A 19,974-nucleotide genomic window follows, 5' to 3' on the forward strand; every position below is an offset into this window, starting at 1 on the left:
AACGCGTTCGTCTCGTCGTTCTCGTTCCGTTTTGCCGTTCATGCACGGGATCGGGCTTCGTTTCCGGCAAGTCCCTCTTCTCATTCTCTCCTTGTTTCTGTTCAACCATGGCCGGCTTCCTGAGCTCCCATGCACCCACGCCGCCTAGGGCCCCGCCCGCCTGGATTGATATAGGAAAGATGTTTGTTTCATTTTTTTGAATGAATTTGATACACCAAATAATCAGTTTACTTAGTTTATAAAATTCTGCAAATTTTAAGGTAACCAGATGCACTCCTGCCCCACCCGGACCCATAAGGTTAAGGTCCCATTTGGCAGGATTTCATTTGACCACAACATGGATATACACATTGATCCAAAGTATGCAAGTATGCATCGACACCATGTGACACAGCAAGGTTTGACAAAAAAATCAATGAACAAAATGCCAATTAACATCTTATTTTGGAACTACTACTTGCTTTTGTTTTATTTTACTTAATTTTTCTATCAATTGGCAAAAGCCACCAATAAAAGCAAGTCCAAGAATATGCAGTCCATATGTAATTTCTATGGGAATATTGCATTCCAAGAAATACTTGATGCAACATAATGTTCCAAGAAAATAAATAAGTTGTGGCGTGTTGTGTTAAACAAACTATTACAAGGTCAAAAAATAATTAAACCTTTACTTACTAACTTCTGTACTGGTAAAAGTTCCAGTCGACAGTTCAAAGTTGTAGACGAAAACTCAAATTTTCTCATGGACGTCAAGGGAAGAGTGTCTTCTTGTGAAATTAATCTGCAAGGAGTCCTCAATAGTCTGCAAAGGTTGAAGGACCACAGTTCACAGGATCAGAGCCAAAGCATGGAGGCCCAAGCATAAATGTTGCGCATTTCATGGTGTGCAAGCATCGATAGTCACTCAAAGTATTTCTCCTAGCAATGCACGTTAGCTAAAGCACAGATCCTCCTGCTTCGTGCTTTAGCAAAGAACCGATATGTGTGTTTTTGTGTGGTGGAAGCTCAAGGCTAGGAATGTTTCAAAAGGTGTGCAAGAGATGAAAGTACCAACAAAGCCCACTCAAGGTTTTTCTCCTAGCAATGCACGTTAGCTAAATCACAGATTCAATTCTCCTGCTTCCTCCTTTAGCAAAGAACTGATGTGTTTTTTGTGGGTGTGTGTGGTGGAAGCGCAAGGCTGGGAACGTTTCAAGAGGCGTGCAAGAAAGGAAAAGGCCAACAAAGCCCATCTAAAGAAGATCATATAGAAGCTGAAGCAAAGAACATAATCCTTTTAAAGGTGTGCAAGTCACCGTCGCTCAACGTATTTTCTCTCGGCAAGGCACAACTCCACGTCTTATTTGTTCCAGCACAATTGGAGTTGGTGCAGAACGATGATCAAACAAGATGACATTTTCTTTCCTTTTATAAGAAATAGGTGCTCTTAAAGCTTAAGAGGGGAGAGGTGAGAATTAGGCAAACTTACTGCCACTACTAGAGGAACGTTTTCGCCGCCAGCCCTAAACCCCTCATCACTACCAGTTTAGGCACTGGTGGTCATTAGTTGGCAGTAAAATGTCCATTTTCACCGGTGGTTAGCGGTGAAGAATAAAGTTTCACTACCGGTCTGAGACACAAACCAACAGTTATGTGGCGCATATCACCGTCGATCCGTGTCTTTGGCCGGCAGTGATGTGGTGCATATCACCGCCGCTCTGAGACACAGACCTCCAGTGATGTTGCTGGAAGAAGCACATCAAATATAATCCATGCATCAAACACAGACCGAAGCCCATACAAACCAAAGTTCAAATTTAGCATATACATGCCACAAGCACAATGCATCAAATGATACAAGTTTCAAATCATGATAAATTATTTCGGGAAATATTTACTCCTTCCTTATTATCTCTTATTTATTTCCACGTTTTATATATTAGCATAGTCTGCAAATCTGCTGTACACACATCTTTTTGTTGTTTTATTCCTCGCTTGTGCTTATAATGGTATAATTGTAAGGTTTAGTGTTTGGATGCCAATTATGCTAGTATACTTTCGTGCTTATAAGCAGGGTCCTACTTCCGTTTGAGTCTTTGTCTACGTCAATTAATTTTTTTATAGGACCCCAGGTATATATGGTGAAATGTTTAATAATGTCCAAATTAGCTGTTCCGCAGCTAGGGATGCAAGTTATATATATTTTAGGTCATTTGGTCGATCTAAAAAGTTGGTAAAATGAACTAGAATGGTATATTCTAGGTAAATAATTTGGGAGGATAAATAAACTAGAGTGGCATGCCATCATAATTAATCAGCTGACCTAGAAAACACTACTAGGGGTGTTTGGATCCCCGAGCTAAACTTTAGCTCCTGTCACATCGAATATTTGGACACTAATTAGGAGTATTAAACATAGACTAATTACAAAACCAATTTCACAACCCCTAGGCTAAATCACGAGACGAATCCATTAAGCCTAATTAATCCATGATTTGACAATATGATGCTACAGTAAACATTCGCTAATGATGGATTAATTAGGCTTAATAGATTCGTCTTGCGATTTAGCCTAGGGATTCTGCAATTAGTTTTATAATTAGCTTATGTTTAGTCCTCCTAATTACCATCCGAATATCCGATGTGACACGGACTAAACTTTAGCTCGAGGAAGAGGAGAAGCTGGAGAAGAGCGTGCAGCGCGACCTGCTGGCCATCTCGGACGAGTTCGAGATGATGTACTCCTTCCTTAAAGATGTCAAGGACCGCGTCACGGACAATGTGACGAGGACCTTGGTGAGGCAGGTACGCAACATGGCCCTAGACGTGGAGGATTGCATCGAGATCATTGTCCACCTGGACCACAAACCGCACTGGTGGCGCCGCATGATGCTCCCGTGGTGCATGCCTGCTGCGCCGCCAGGGAAGGATCTGGACGCTGCCGTTGCCAATATAGAGCAGCTCAAGGCTAGGGTCGAGGCCATGGGTCAGCGGAACTTGCGCTACAACCGCATTGGTGACTCTGGCCATAAGCCTGCGGAGCAGACGCATCAGCAGGCTGTTGCCAATGCAATGCAACCAAACATCCTTGGCTCCGCGACAAATGTAGCAAAGCAGAGCGGTCAAGTGGATCTTGTTATGTTGATCAGCGGGAAAAATACAAATGAATCGAGGCAGAGGAAGGGAGGGGCTGAGGGGGACCAAGCGCACCATCTGCTAGGTGAACTCTTTTTATGTACATGAAATTTCATTATGTTGAGAAGTGTTAATTTTGCCCCCTAATACATTCCTATTTTCTGGCTCCATCCCTGCAGGCGACAAAGATGATGATGATTGTTATTATGATTGTGATGAAGAGTTCAAGGTGGAGAAAGAAGCAGATGATGTCCATCAACTCAAAGTACTCTCAGTGGTTGGAACAGGAAGCGATCTGGAGACTATGTCCATGAAGAAGGCCTACGACGACATAGAGACCCGCAAAAGTTTCAATTGCCGAGCCTGGGTGAAACTGGTGCATCCTTTACATCCCATTGAGTTCATCCGGAGCTTGCTGGCTCAGTTCCAAAATAACGCTTGTCCAGAACAAGACAAGACTGTAAAAGTCCTGGATGTGATGGTGGCGACAGACGGCGTACTCATTGAGGAGTTCAAGAAGAAAATAAGTCAGAAGTACCTAGTTGTCTTGGAGGACTTGTCTACCATGGTTGACTGGGAGGCCCTTAGGGTCTATCTACTTGACAATAAAAATGGCAGCTGCATCGTTGTGCACACGCGACACCTTGGAATTGCATGCTCGTGCGTCGGGCATGGATACCGAATATCGGAGCTGGAAAAGTTATCAGCCGATCATTCTGTTCGTGTCGTTTATAAGGAGGTACGTATTACGCTTGAATTATAATAAATTATTTTGGGAAAATATTTACTCCCTCCTTATTATCTTTTATTTATTTCCACGTTTTATATATTAACATGGTCTGCAAATCTGCAACACACACATCTTTTGTTATTGTATTCCTGGCTTGTGCTTATAATAGTATAACTGTAAGGATTATAGTTTGGATGCCAATTATGCTAGTATTATTTTCATCATACACAATTTGATGTATGAGGGATTGAAAAATTAAAAATAGGCTAAACTACAGAATGACAAGGAAAAACAATGGAAGGATTTCATAAAATAAAAACAATTGAAGGAGTAGTACTAAACAAGTCGCAAAAGCATTGTTTACTCCATGTTGTGTGAACTTTGACAATAAAGTTAGTAAACTACACTACGTGAGAAACCGACTTTGTTAACGCGGCATTGGTAAAGGGCCTCAATAAATCTTGAAGGTAACGAACGGACTTCATTGAAGTCCATTACAAATGAGGCCTCTAGATCCTAGCCCAACCTCGGCAGCAATGATGCCCGTTACCAATAACAAGATAATGGTAATGGACCTCAACAAAATCCGTTACAAATGTTATTGGTAACGGATGTCACTAACGTCCGTTACGAATGTGAGCCTCATTTGTAATGGGCATGTACGGCCCGTTACATGTCTGATTATCTGTAATGACATAGTTATGGGAAACAGGCATCACATGAAGGCCGTTACGAATGACAAGATCATTGGTAACGGGCTTCATATGACGGCCGTTACGAATAACATGATCATTGGTAAAGGGCTTCATGTTATGCCTGTTACCAATGTTGACAGGTGGGCCCAGTGAAAGATGCCTCATGGTGTCATTGGTAATGCGACGTTCTTAATGGACGTTATTGTTGCCCGTTACATCTCTGCTGTTATCAGTAACGGGCATTGTGCTGATTACCGATGATTGATCATTTGTCACCCAATATGGGTAACCGACTCGATTCCCGTTACCAATGGCTATCTACGTCCATTGCTAAACTGACTTTCCATCCTCCCCTTTTCCCGGTTTAAAGTAGACCTGAAAAAAAAGGGTGCACCACTCTTTACTCTCAGTTGGTATTTGCAATCGGGATTAAAGGAGGCCTTTTATCCAGGTCAAAAATCAGCCACCCGTGGGGGACCCTTTAGTCCCAGGTGAAAAAATCAGCCACCCGTGGAGAACTTTTAGTCCCGGGTGGTAAAACTAACCGGGACTAAAGATCACCCTTTTAATCACGGTTGGTATTACAACCCGGGACTAAAGCCCACGACACCAACCGGGCTAAAATGGGGTCTTTTATCTCGGTTGGAAACTCCAACTAGGATAAAAGGGTCCCCACGGGTGGTTGAAAAAGAACTAAAGCCCTCAGACCCTTTTTTACCCTAGTTGGTAATACCAACCAGGATAAAAGGGGTTGCCACGTCAGGTGCAGCCCCCACCCCTTTTATCCTGGTTACTAATACCAACAGGATAAAAGGGAGTCTTTAGTCCCGGTTGAGGAACCCAGGACAAAAGACCCCCTTTGTCTCGATTGCTTTATCCTGGATAGTTTTTTTAGGAGATTTGCACACTACCGACCAGGACTAATACTCAGTTTTCTACCAGTGTAAAAATCGTAGAACAAATCATGGTAAAGTGCAGCCAGTTGGACAACATTGAGTCATTCTAGCGCAACCATTGTGATCATACTCCAATCACATTTCCATGTGAAAACAGTGCCATAGTATACTACTAGAGAACTGACTTTCCATCTAAGTGCTTTTATCTCGGTGTCCCAGGTAAAAAATGGAGTCACCTAAGCCCACCCATGGGAGGGGATTTAGTCCCACTTGTAAAGACCAATCGGAACTAAAGCCCCCCTTTAGTCCCGGTTGTAACGGATTAAAAAATGGTACCCACGCCCCCCCTTTTATCCCGGTTGGAAATTCCAACTAGGACAAAAGCCCCCACCCTCTTTATCCCGGTTGGAAATTCCAACCGGGACTAAATCTTTTGTCCCGGTTGGGGAGCCTTTAGTCCCGATTGGCGGCTCCAACCCAAACAAAATGCCCTACCCACACGCAACACTGCTCTCCCTTCCTTTCTTTAATTTATCTCGCGTGGCACTCTTCTTATCCACCGGCACCTCCCTCCTTATCTTCTTCCTCTCCTCATCCTCTCCACCGCCCCCTCCCCTCCTCACTCTCCTCATCCTCTCCTCCCTCTCTGCGCAGGAGGGCAGGTGGCCGGCGGGCGTGGCGTGGGTGGGTGGCGGCCAGCACGTGCGAGCGAGGGTGGAGGTGGGCGGGCATGGGCGGAGGCGAGCGGGCATGGAGGTGAGGGTGGAGGCGCGGGCAAAGCGCGGAGGCGGGTGGCCGGAGGCGAGGGCGGGCGCGGGTGGAGGCATGCGACGGCGGCGAGCGGGCGCGGGCGGCCAACGTGGTGACCTTTTTTATTTTTTTTGGAAACTTTTTAGTCCAGGTTGGTGCTTTTAGTCCCGAGTGAATGACCCAGGACTAAAGGACCCCCTTTTGTCTCGAATAATTAGTCCCAGATAGATTTTCAGGATCTTTGACCCCTACCAAACAGGACTAATGTCGTCTTTTCTAGTAGTGGTACTTACGTAAAAAGGCCTGTCCAATGTACCAGCAAACTTATTTTCTAAATGAACCAGGCAGGAGAGTTGCCCAGTATATTAAAAAGCAGAAGTAAACCTAGACCGGGCAATACAACAAAAGAAAAAAAAAACTACCACTACAACAAGTGTCATAACAACACGCGACAACTGACAGTGGGTGGTTGGACTCGGACCTCAACCACGTCACACAACACCCCAACAACACTCCACAGGTGAGATACAACTAACCATTGATCACCTCGCCGCATCACAATACCCGGAAGGTTATGCTAAAAGTAGCCTTCATCACAAGGGTTGTCGTCCTCGATGATGTCCCACACCAAACCAAACATTGCCTTGCACTGCTGGCTGCTGTAGTCCCCTCCAACCTGTATAGCTACCATGACTCCTCCACCATGGCTCCATGCCGCCATCGTCCTCAGGTCACGCACACACAATCATCGATCTCTCAATCCATGACCTTGCGTCAGTAGAAGTCAAAGGAGTAGAGCACCGCACCACATCAAAAAGGCCGCTACCATGCAGGACCCATTGCCAAAGTATCGCTGCAACACTTTTCACACCAAACGACCAAAGCACCGCACAAGATCCTGATCGTCCAAAGCAAATCCAATATGTGGGGGCCTCGCCACATCCAACGCAGCACACTACTCCTCGGACACATCACCTTAAAGAGAACGGGGTCCTCGCCACTTCCGCCGCTGGACTCCATGCCATAGTTACAGACTTACTTCGCTAGTAGGGGTGACATGGTGCCACCGAGCCGCTCCATTAACTTCACCTTTGCCTTGCCACCATTGGAATCTCAGTTGCACCACGTGTACAGATGCAAAGCCTCCAGAGACAATGGCACCTCATCTTGGTGAACCCCACCACACATAGCTGGACGACGACAGCAATGTCACCCCACCACTGATGTAAATGCTCACTGCTGCACGTTGTTGCCGCAGCTCACACCATGCTGCAACGGGGCACCACGCTGCTGCGGTCGGGCCAGCACGCAGCCACCCCCTTCTAGGCAATGTGGTTGCAGACAGACCGCATCCACGCTCCCCTTCTCCACTGGATCACCGTTGCTTCACCATCTCGATCACTGTCGTCGCATGGCTAACTCCACTCCCCGCATGCCGCCACCGCCGCATGGCCTCCTTCTCACCCTGTAGCCACCGCCTCGCCGGCCTCCGCACGGCCAGCTCTGTGCCCTGCTGAAACCGCCACACCTCCACTCCACCCATGCTGCACGTGGCGCCGCGCTCGCCTGCCTGCATGGCCCCGGGCCTTCGCACGCCAACTGCTGACTCCCCGCGGAGATCTGGCACTGGGAACGCCGGATCCAACATCTAGGGCACAGGATCTGATGCCACCACAATCACCATGCCCGATGGTGCCATCGTCCGAGCGGCCTCGCATCTCCGCCATCGTGCCACAAAAGTGGCGCATCGTCCACCCACGAGCCTAGCACCGACCTAGTCTACAGGTGACAGATCCGCTCGTAGGTGACGGATCCGCTCGCAGGGACATCAGCAGTGCCGAAAACCTGATGCCGGCTCGATTTGCTGGCTCCGTGGACAGAAATCCCAACCGCTGCCTTTCTTCCACCTGCCGGACTTCTGACCTTGGCATGGAGGGACGAGGAGGGGGAGGTGGTTCAGCGGCACCGGTAGCGGTTGCTGCCCGAGCCGCCCCAGGAGCGACGCGGGGGCTTTTTTTTCCCAATGTACCAGCAAAATTGGTCCTAAGCCCTTCGGGATCTACCAAAAATTGGTCCTATAAGTTGGTGTGGCCAAAAATGTTTGAGCAAGATCCCATGTTCGGGATCTGATCCTATTGCCTAAAATAACACAGAAAGCACAACTTGGGAGCAAGGGAATAAAATAAGGAAATTTATTTGTAATTCTTTTGTGTAGGCAAGCATACGCTATCTTATTTTATTCTCCTACACTTCGAGCTGATTATAGACAAATAAATTTCTTTTGTTTCACAAACATATGTGGATTCCCTTGTTATATGTCTTCTAGCTAATTAAGTAGTTATAAGTATATGTGGTTATATACAGTCATGTATAGCTGTTTCTTGACGCCTCTCATCTGGGTACAACTGTAGCATCTGTTCATACATGCACGCATGCTTTACCCTACACACGCACACACACTCACACTACACACGTAAAAGAAGACCTACAAACTACGCACAGATACGAAGACCACGTCCTTCTGGAGATCACCGGAACCAATTATGATTTCTGTAGGCGATGGGCGTGTCGCACTCCCTTTGTGGCTAGATCCACGCGAGAGAGGCTGCAGACTTTTTATTTATGTAAGGGAGTAAATCCCCCCGGGGATCAAACTCGAGCGGGCAGCGTTCTCAGTCATGTATAGTTGTTGTCAGCATTGTTATCGGACTTGCCCCTCTATCAAATCCTGGCTCCGCCCCCGGCGTAGATAAGGCCCGTTACATGTATTTTTAGTAATAATGCGTCATGACAAAGTCCGTTGTACAAGGTAATTAATCTTTGGGCCAACCAAGGTAACTAGCCTCGTTGTACAAGAGTCGGGCCCCCGACCAAGAGTACTTACCGGTAAAGGTCGTCATCAACGCCCGTTACTAATACCACATCACTTATAGCGCGCTTTCATATAGTATGTGCAAAATACAGCCAGTTCCTTCAATCCGAGCACAGTTTCTCTGTGAAAATGGTATTCTCCACATGATCAACCTGACTGGACCACACTGCTCTTTCTTTGCAGGATGTAGCGAAAAAAGTGGAGGGTAGTACCGTCAACAAGGAACAAACTGCACGTGAATGGTCAAATAGTCATCAAACATGTTTTGGTCGTGATACAGATATATAAGCTGGTTGCATTGGCTCACGGCCGGTCCAGAAGGCGGCGTGGTCTCAGTGTGGGGGATGACTGGTGTTGGCAAGTCATTTCTCATCCAACACTTTTACCGCCGCATGAAGGAAAGCAGGTCTACCGATTCTTGTAAGTTTGGTTGGGTCAATGTATCCCGTCCATTCGATTTAAGGGTCTTGTCGAGGAACTTGCTTTCAGAAATCAATCCTGATTCCCAAGACCACCAGGTGATGTCAACGATCAAAGATCCGATTCAAGGGTGCCGTGAATATCTGCAGAGAGAAGAAAACAGCCCCTACTTCATTGTTATCGATGGTTTGCGATCCAAAGATGAATGGGACTTGATAAGGGCCTGTTTGGTTATGGATGCTTATTTATAAGTTGCTTATTTGCTTATTATAGTTGCTTATTTATAAGTCTTAGGTGTTTGGTTTGGGTTGCTTATTTGCAATAAATGAGACTGCTATTGACACATTTACCCCTGCCATCCCATTTTCCACTACCCCTAGTCAATACCCGGGTCCTGGACCTCCTGGTCCTTGCGCGAGGGGGGCGCGAGCGGGGGCGCGAAGTTGCGGGGGTGGAGGCCGGGAGCCGTTGGACCGCGAGGCGGGCAGCGGGCCGGGAACCGGCGGGGGGCGGAGGCGGCCAGTGCGGAGGCAGGGTGGCGAGCGGCCGGTGCGGAGACGGGGGACGCAGGCGGCGGCGCGGAGGCGGGCCGAGAGCGGCTGGGGGCGGAGGCGGCGGCGCGGAGGCGGGTCGGGAGCGGCGGGGTGCGGAGGCGAGCGGCCGGCGCGGAGGCGGGCGGGCGGCGGGCGCAGCGGCAGCAGCCGGCACGGAGGCGGGCGGGGAGCTGGCGGCGCGGAGGCGGCCGGCGGCGGGCGGCGGGCGCAGCGGGCGGCGCGGAGGCGGCCGGCGGCGGGCGCAATGGAGGCGGCCGGCGCGGAGGCGGCCGGCGCAGCGGCGGCGGCGGGCGGAACCGGCGATGGGCCTCGGTGGTGACGGGATAGAGGAGAGAGACACGGGATAGAGGAGAGAGAAAGGGGAGAGAGGAGAGAGAATGAGAGTAGGGGGTGTAAAAGTGTCCCATAAGCAACCATAAGCAACTCAAAACTTGCTTATTTGCTTATGCATAAGCAACTTATAAGCAACTCTATAAGCAAGAGTGTTTGGGTTATAAGCAACTTATTTGCTTATTTTTAAGTTGCTTATGGATAAGCAAAGGAAACCAAACAGGTCCTAAGTAGAAACTTGGATTTCAGATTTGAAACCAGTTCCGGTGAAGAAAACAAAAACGTTGTCATAATAATTACCAATGAAGAAAGTGTTGCCAATTACTGTGCAACAGACCACAAGAAGATGTGGAAGGTCAAAGGTAAGAAGGTGTGGAACGTCAAAGGTCTAGAAGTTAGTGAAGCCATTAAACTCTTCGATCAGGTACTCACTCTCCCAAAATAAGTGCATCTCTAGCATTCAAAATTTGTCCCACAAGGAATGCATTTCTATCTTTTTGGACCAGCTAGGGATAATTTGCATGTGCATTTATATTTTTACCTTTTCAAGGTGCATGTCCGTTTAATTTCCTTATTCATTCCTTTCCAATGTGCATGTGCATTTAAGTGCTTCGTTTTTCTCCTTTCCAAGGAATGGTTCATTAAGGTGCATGTGAAAATTAACAGCATTAATTAGGCGCATATTGGTCACTTCTCATGACTACTAATGTGTCTTAATAATCCTAGAAGTACACTTAATTTGGGATAAAGGGACTATATGATCAGGAAGTATTACACTGTTCTACAAGTAGGGATGGATATGGATGTCTGGAAATCCGAATTATCCATATTCGACAAAAATGTAAATGTGGATATCCATATTCGTATTCGATTTTAATATGGATATTAAATGGATGTATCAGGATTTGATTTTAGTAATTTTCTCTATCCGATTCCACTTTCGTATATGAGAAAAATATGAAATACCCCACATTATCCGTATCCACAAAGAATAATGTGACTTATCTTTTTGACTAATTACTAATGATAAATGAGGTACACCTTTAATCAATTTAAAAAGTATCTATATGAAAAATGACTAATTATGTTAATTATAATATTAATAATGATAAATAAAAATAAATTTTAATTAACTTTAACATGGATAATCATATAGATTTAAATATTTAATTTATTTATCCAATCAAGAAATTGTATGATACTTATTGTTATATTAATTTCCTTATTAAATATTTTATAATATTTATGAAAAAATCATTTACATTTATATTTATATATTTAAATATCTATAACAAATATGTTTTTCAGATAACCTATCTATACATGTGTTATACACCCATAAAGTAAGCTAATACGCACTATGACATTTTCTGTCAAATCAACTAAGTATCTGAATGTGAATCTGAATTTGAGCTATCCATTTTGTATTCGTATTCGATAAGATTCATATATTTGTATCCGAATTCGAATTAAAATGTGGTAAATAGTGCTATCCAAATTCTATTCCATGCATATTCGATCCGAATCCATCCCTATCTACAACTAAATTCCATCACATAGAACGAATGCAATGCCTAAAAAAATGTGCACATCTTATGTGCAAATTTCTCTTGTTTAATTTAGCTTCATGCACCATTACATACAATAGCAATACTAGTATATCAACCCATGCTCCTACACAGGCTAGTAATTTTAAGAGATATAAATGTTAGAAATTTGTGGGTAAACGTAGGGTAATACCTAAGTGCTTATCTTTGCTCTTTTATTTGTTCCTAATATAACACAATACTGTTTTGTAATCTTTATCTAGTTATAATAAACTTTTAATTACAAATTACTTTATATGTATCTTCATTCCCATTCATAGTTTTCCCCTTTACATCCTCCATGTGTATTTGATTTTGTGCTGAAGTCATCATAATTGTTAATCATTTCTTGCAAACATGTGTACCTGTTCTACATGGTGACACAACTTAAGCATTTATGCCTTGAGTTGTTTATTTATATTATTAACAATGACAAAAAGGATAATTTAGAAGCATATACAGGATTACTTTAATAATGATAGAGGTGGGTAACTTAGATGCAAATCTCGAGGTTACTTTTTAGATTATTTTTCATAATCGCATGTGTCTGGTTTAGATAAAGATTTAGGGGTTATTTTGCAAAATGTTAGAGAGGTGGGTATTGATGAAGATTTAAACGATTACATTAGGTTATTCGTGTAATACAGAAGTCTAATACACCATATTAGTTGATATTGTTGGCCCATGTGACCCAATTATAGTTGTAGTTAGTGGGTTTAGTACCACCATGGAAGTTTAGGGATGAGGGCCATCTTATAATCCTTTTCGCTCCAAATACCGGGTTTACCTTTTACACACGAAGCGATAACAAAAGTGTAAGAGAGGTGCTATGCGTATGCAGGCCCATTCCATGTAAGGAGCTAGGCCATAAGGAGATTTTTGAGTAGTGTGTTACATATAGTATCAGAGCATTAACCCTCACTGCATGTGCGCGTGGCTAGGCCTGTGGCATGGTCGTGTACTGATGGGTGGTTCTGGAAGTCCGATGCGTATGTGGTGAGTTGCTGAGGGTGTCACCCTTAAGGTGGGGTGAATATAAAACCCCTGCCCAATATATCATAGTATGTTGTTGGCCCATGTGGGCAAATTGTAGTTGTAGTTGGTGGATTTAGTAACAACTTGGAAGTTTAGGGAGATGAGGGCTTGCTTATAATCCAGTCACTCCGAATATAGCATCTCTGGGTTAATCTTTTTTACACAAAGCGAGGAAAAAAGTGCAAAAGGTGTGCTCTGCGTATGCGGGCCCATTCCACGTGAGGAATTAGGCCAAAAGTAGATTTTGGAGGGGTTTACAATTCGTCATAATGGAAGATGTGGATAATTTTGATATAAATATATGGATTTACTTTAGGTATTTTCTATAATGGCAAATGTGTGTAATTTATTAGAAACGAAAATAGTTCCAATAGCTATTATTGTCAATGATCATGAATTGATGGCTAGATAATTCTTATTGTTCCACGAGAATTTCTAGAATTTATCTATTTTTTCTAAAGTATCTTGTGAGGATTACGTCAGGCTCAAAAAGAGAATATATTACACCTGTTTTGATCTTGATCCCTAAGTGCAGATACTACCAAGTAGTTTCTATATGTGTCCATGTCATATGCACATCACTCTAGACACTATTATTTTCGGTGCATCATGCATATCCATAGTTCAAGTAATTAATATTCACGCAATCTCTTCTCCACTTATTATGAACACACCTACCCCTGGCATAATGCAAAACTTGATAGTGTCTAGTGCATAGGTTTGCTCGTTGAATAGGGTCTTGATGTGAAACGGCTTCGTCCTCTCTCTATTCTCTCATTTAATAGAGCGCCACATAAGCCAAAAGATCCTAGGTGATACTGTAATTAATGACATGGACACCATCCTAGCTGGAGCACTAGGACTATCCGTTTGTAGCCGTCTATAGCATCTCTCCTGCGCCTGCTTGACACTACTTCACTAAGACTACTCCCAATAGATAATTTCATTCTCATTAATTAGTATGCAACATAAGAATAATAGGATTTCCTAATGACATGGAATCAAATTTAAGAATAGAGAGATGAAACTAGTTTTATCTAGATGAAACCACATGTACATAGATACCAACTCTTCATGAGTCATGAAATTAAATCCTATGAAAACAACACCATGAAATTATGCATTGGGAGTGGTAGTTTGAAACACTATTTCATTCCTTTGTTGCTTATATGTGGCATTCCTTTGTTGCTTATATGTGGCTATCTTGGAAACGATGATATGAAATTCGTAATTGGGATTAGCCTAATCATACGTGTCCATCAAAATTTCAAGGCAGCATTTAGCCACCTCTTTGTTGTGCTGCCATTATATTTGTGTTTAGTAGATGAAGTAAGCATTCCTGACGTTTTAGCCACCACTTCATTTGGACTGTTTTACCCCTTATTAAGATTGCCCATTAATTGCGCGGTCGGCTCATCAAACTCCCTATGCGCGCCATTAAACTGCGCATGCCGCCTCTGCACAACGCCCAACCCTGCGCATGCATTCATTTTGACCGATGCTTGAAAGGAATTGGTGCTCATAACCTAAGAAGGGGAGGAGGTGAATCAGACAATCTAAAAACTTAACCTATGTCTTCCACTACTTTTCATGAAATAAAACTAGATCATTTCTATCTAGATGTGCATTCTAAGGTTGATCTAGTATGAAACCATCATCCCAAAACAATTTTTGCACCTTATAGCTAATCCTATCAAGATACTACTCTAGGAAAGTAAAGGCACACAAGTTACAAGAATGAATTGCGGAAACATAAAGAGGAGATGAGAGGAAGCAAACCCTTGACATGATGATTTATCCTGTGGTATCAGTAGGCACTAAGCCACCACTAGTTCATGTTGTTGAAGCATTCACACAAGAGTATTGCTTCCCGGTCACCAAGTCTCTTTCAAGGCACAACTTGACTTACCACAAAGGCTAGACCACTAAGGCACATGCCAAGTTTCTTAGTCACCTTGATGCCATCTCCACTAAGGAGCTTCTCCACGAAGGAAGGGGGTCTCCACGTCGCCCGCACACGGTCGTTGACGCCGCTCCACACCAAGCCGGAGGGTCGAATTAAGACTTGCCGACGAGCCACCAAGGCTTCAAGGCACCAGCACACCTCTTGTACACTTGTGGTCACTCTAAAACCTGATCACAAGGTAGGCACACCTTGCGCTCTTCCTATCTCTAGGCCTATCCTAGCACTAATCACTCTCACAAAGCATGTGCTAAGTCTTAGATAAATCACTTTTAGCACTTTGGTGGCATGAATGTTTTCTTGACGTGTCTAGCAATCCAATGGACTCCTACACACTCCAGCTACTCCAAATGGGTGAGTGGTGGGGGTATAAATAGCCCTAAGGCCTTAAAGCGCCGTTGCTGCAAACTGCAGTGCGCGCGAATGAAAAAAAATTTGCGCGTGAAGGAAAAATAATGTGCCAAAGCCGGGCATGCAAAAAAAGTGGCGTAGCAAGGAACCGCACCCTCACCCAAAGCTTCGGGACTGATAGCTATAACCACTCGTACTGCGATGGAGTATTGATTAAGGGGTGACTAATTCTAATCGAAATCTTTTCTATACCTCTCATAATTTTGTGCTACTATATATTAAAGAGTGATGTATTTTTTTGGAACAGAGAAAGTAAGAGTTTTTGTAATACTCCAGTCTTTCAACTGCTGCTCCTACAAAAGGGCTAGTGATTTTAAAAGTGGTACGATGTCAGCAATTTAAGAAAAAATATGGGCCCTGTTCCCAATCAAAAGTGCTTATCTTTACTCACTTTCTATCGTTTATCCGTATTCTAACAAAATACTCATATACTCCCTTCGTCCCAAAAAAAGTCATTTTGGACTTCAAAATTTGTTCCAAAAATGTCATTGTGTTACTCTATTAAGTATGTGCTAAATATAGATAGCACTAACAAAAAAAGTCATTCTGAGCTTGCGACAATCAATATATTAGCACTAAATATAGATAATAAATAGGACAATCCAAGTCATTTTATATATCATTATTAATTTGTCCTAAAATTCATGGAATGACTTATTTTTTAGGATGGAGGGAGTCCATACATTCTTATGTTTATCTGGTTGTGATAGACTAATTTAGTTTCCAATTAATATGTATGCTTTCTGATCTTCATCCATAGTTTGTTTCCTTTTCACTGCGTTGCATCTGGATGGCATAGGCTTAGTTGAAACCTTAGCTTGAGCTATATTTTTTACATGAAAATCGATATGCTCACCACTTCCTGCATACATGTATATGTGGTCTGTAGGGTGACACATGTATACCTTGAGTTATCTTTTCCTATATTAATAATATTATAAGTGGGGTAACAAGAACCATACATAGGAGCACATTGAGATATTTTTTATAATGACAAAGGAAAGTAGCTATTAGATGCATATGTAGGGGTTACATTATATTTTAGAGAAATACTTATTTTATTTTTAGTAACGGCGGTGGGGAACTTTAATGCAAATTTAGAGGGTAATTTTATATTATTTTCTGTAATGACAATATTGGTGGGTAATTTAGATGAAGGTATAGAGGATTACTTTATATTACCTTTCATATGGAAAATCTGGATAATTTAGATATCGATTTAGGGTGTTACTTTATGCTACTTTCATAGTGGCTGAGGGTAATTTTTCTAGAAAAAACAAAATAGATCCAGCGACCAATGATGATTACAGTCTACTGAATTGATACTCACACGTGTCTAATTTTGTGAAAATTACTAGAATTTTTTCTATGCCTCTCACCAGAATTCACGTGGAGGCTCTAATTAGTAATAGTAATAAAATATTATGCTTTGCTTTTTCTTGGTTTAACAAATAAACTGGTCCTTATATTGTTTGAACAACAGCTGGTAGCAACTAATAAGCGCTGGTGGTTCTGGGAGAATAAGAACTTGGAAACAAAGCATCGGAATGATGAAGCAAGACATATCTTATTGCAGAAATGTGGTGGACTTCCCAAGGTCATATGTGCTGTAGCTGAGACATCGAATATGGTTCGCGACATAAAATTACAAGATAACCTTGTGTCAAAGTTGGAGGCCACACGAAGTCTAGAAGACGTGCTTTCCTGGTTGCTTTCCTACTTTCAATCTTGTCAGGATTCCCTGAAGCCATGTATCTTCTACCTGTCAATCTTCCCTGTGAACCACACCATCCGGCGGAGACGTTTGATCAGGCGTTGGATAGCGGAGGGGTACTTTAGAGACAACAAAGAAAGCACTGCAGAGGAGAATGGGGAGAGGTCGTTTTCCAATCTCGTCGATCTAAGCATGATCCAGAAGCCAAGAACAAGTGTTGATGACACGAGGATGCCTTTGTGCCAAGTCAATGGTTTCCTCCGTGAATACATCGTCTCACGGTTAATGGAAGAGAACCTTGTCTTTGAACTTGAGGGTCACTGCAGAAAGAACATACAGCGCACAGGACGGCACCTTGCCATAGACAATAGCTGGGACAGAGACAGAAATGTTTTTGAGAGCATCGACCTTTCATTGCTACGGTCTTTGACTGTGTTTGGTAAGTGGGAAACATTCATCATCTCTGACAGGATGAGGCTGCTCCGGGTGTTGGATCTAGAGGACGTATCTTCAGGTGTTACAAATGGTGACGTCGAGAAGATGGTGAAGCTGCTGCCCCGCCTCAAGTTCCTCTCCTAAGGGGATGCAGAGAAATCTCTCATCTGCCGGATTCCTTGGGAGATCTGAAGCAGCTCCAAACTCTGGATATCAGGGAAACATCTGTAAGCAAGCTACCAAAGAGCATCATCGAGCTAGAGAAGCTGCAGTACATTCGTGCTGGTACCAACAAGCATCTTCAAGCTTGTGAAGCAGCAGAGAACCCATCAGCGGCAGAGGCAGCAGCGCAAATGGGCAGACCATGTGCTACTCTGGGGTCAAAGCTGACCATACACCGCCGTCATGGCTCTCATAGCGGCATCAAGGTTCCTAGAGGGATTGGGAAGCTTTCCAGCTTACACACGCTGGGTGTTGTTAACATCCACGCTTCGGACGAGGATAGCATTCTGGAGGAGCTCAAGAACCTTACCCAACTGCACAAGCTTGGAGTGTCCGGCATTAACCGGAAGAACAGCGAGAAATTTTTCTCAGACATCTCACGTCTCGTCCATCTGGAATCCTTGTCACTCAAAATGCAGGCAAACCAAGACAATGAAGCTGCTGGTTTAATGGCCGACATCTCGTCGCCTCTGGAGAAGCTACGGAGCCTTAAATTGTACGGGCTAGTTGACAGGTTGCCATCATGGATCATGCAGATGTGCTTGCAGCTGCCTAGACTTGAGAAAGTGGATTTACAGATGAAAACGTTGCCTCAGCAGGAACTAGATTTTATTCTAACTCTACGATATCTACGTAGTCTACGTCTTCGGTTGGCAGAGTTTCAAGGTGGAGAGCTCCGTTTCGGTTGGAGTATTGCTCAGAGACCTGGTACATGGATTATCTACTTCCTTGAGATAGCATGCAACTCCAGATTACAGGCTGTAAAGTTTGGCTCCAGAGTAGACGTTGTGATCCTGAAGATTCGGTGCTGTGGTGTGTCTTCATCTCTACTGTTCTCTGGTCTACAGTCTTTGGAATCTCTGAAGGAAGTCTGGCTCAGTGGATCCTATGACCAGACCTTCAACAAACACTTGGAGAAGGAGCTTAAGGAGAACGAAAACAAACCTATTCTGAAGCTGGAGGAACCATCATCATCACCTGATGGGTGCTGACTGCTGAGCAGCTCCTAATGGTCTATATACCTAACTGCCTTTATCGGCCCAGTCGTGTATTTGCGCGGGACCTGGTGGGTGCTGGCAGTTTCATTTTCTCCCTCTAGTACTCTCTGTTCAGCCTTGTCAATCAGGAAGGCCATTGCTACACTACTCACTAGTATATATGTTCGAGTATGACATTGAATTGAAACTGAAATGTTCTAGTATATATATGTCCATTCCATGCATGCTTTGCGTTCGTCGTCTCATGCTCTCGAATGAATTTTTCTCAGGGAGATTTGAATTCATGACGTCGATACATGACTCGGGCCATGCTTTCATTTGAAACACTGAGAACAAGTGGATTATATTTTACTTCGATATATTCTGTCGAGTATATTGATTTTTTAGCCTGCAGTATCGAGTATGGACAAGGATCAGGTCATCTATATATGTATTGCCTTTTGGGACAAGGTTTTTTTTTTTTTTGAGGTGGGAGCCTCCTGCGACAAGGTTTATGTAGACTCGTATTTTAAAGAACCAGGCCATGTATCTGAACTATGCTTATCCTCTTCAATGCATGAGAACTCCTGCCTTGAGCAACCAAAACGAAAAAAGAGGACCCCCAAAAAAAAATGCAATCAGCAGACAGCACGATTCATAAGAAATCCCTGCAACGCCGAAGGAAGGCATCGGCACAGCTATCATCAAGTGGGACTTTGTTCTGATGTTATGCACATTGAGATGTAGCTTGGTTTCTGTATGTGTTCTGAAACCTTGAGACTTTGTTTTCCGTGGATCCTGTTTAAGCACTACTTGACTACTTGTTTTGTATCATTGGCTATATATACTGTTGGAGGTATGCCCTAGAGGCAATCATAGAGATGATGATATTCCATTTGTATCCATGATTTGTATATTGTGTTCATTGAATATCCATTAAAGGCTACTTGAATTGATTTTTGCAATTATGTGAATTGTATGTGAAACTCTTTACTTGTATGGTTATTCTAAAGTTTTTCCTAGTCGGAGTTCATGTGAGGACACACATGAATATTAGACTAGCACATGTATTAGTTGATGACTATGTTTCACAAGTCATGGACATGGAGATGTTGAACTAATAATGTGGACACATGTGGAGACATGTTCTAGGACTGACCCAACACGAGAAGTAGTTCTCTCTTTAAACAACATATACGCTTTGTCCTTAGACCTGAGATTGTCGCATGTATTCTAGATGTGGATCGACCTACTTAGGGGCTATCAAACG

The 19,974-nt window shown here is 43.6% G+C and overlaps 1 protein-coding gene and 1 pseudogene across 1 annotated transcript; both read left to right on the top strand.

Moving 5' to 3' along the window:
* The first annotated feature begins 2,712 nt into the window (after window positions 1-2,712).
* LOC101753632 lies at window positions 2,713-9,757 on the top strand. The gene is made up of 3 exons (XM_022829550.1): window positions 2,713-3,199; window positions 3,294-3,853; window positions 9,241-9,757. Exons 1-3 carry the CDS (start codon window positions 2,713-2,715, stop codon window positions 9,343-9,345), a joined length of 1,152 nt encoding a protein of 383 aa, XP_022685285.1. The 3' UTR covers window positions 9,346-9,757.
* Window positions 9,402-18,917, top strand: LOC111255691 (annotated as a pseudogene).
* Window positions 18,918-19,974: the final 1,057 nt, after the last annotated feature.

The sequence above is a fragment of the Setaria italica genome, chromosome VIII (assembly GCF_000263155.2).
Source record: "Setaria italica strain Yugu1 chromosome VIII, Setaria_italica_v2.0, whole genome shotgun sequence".
Classification (NCBI taxonomy): Eukaryota; Viridiplantae; Streptophyta; class Magnoliopsida; order Poales; family Poaceae; genus Setaria; species Setaria italica.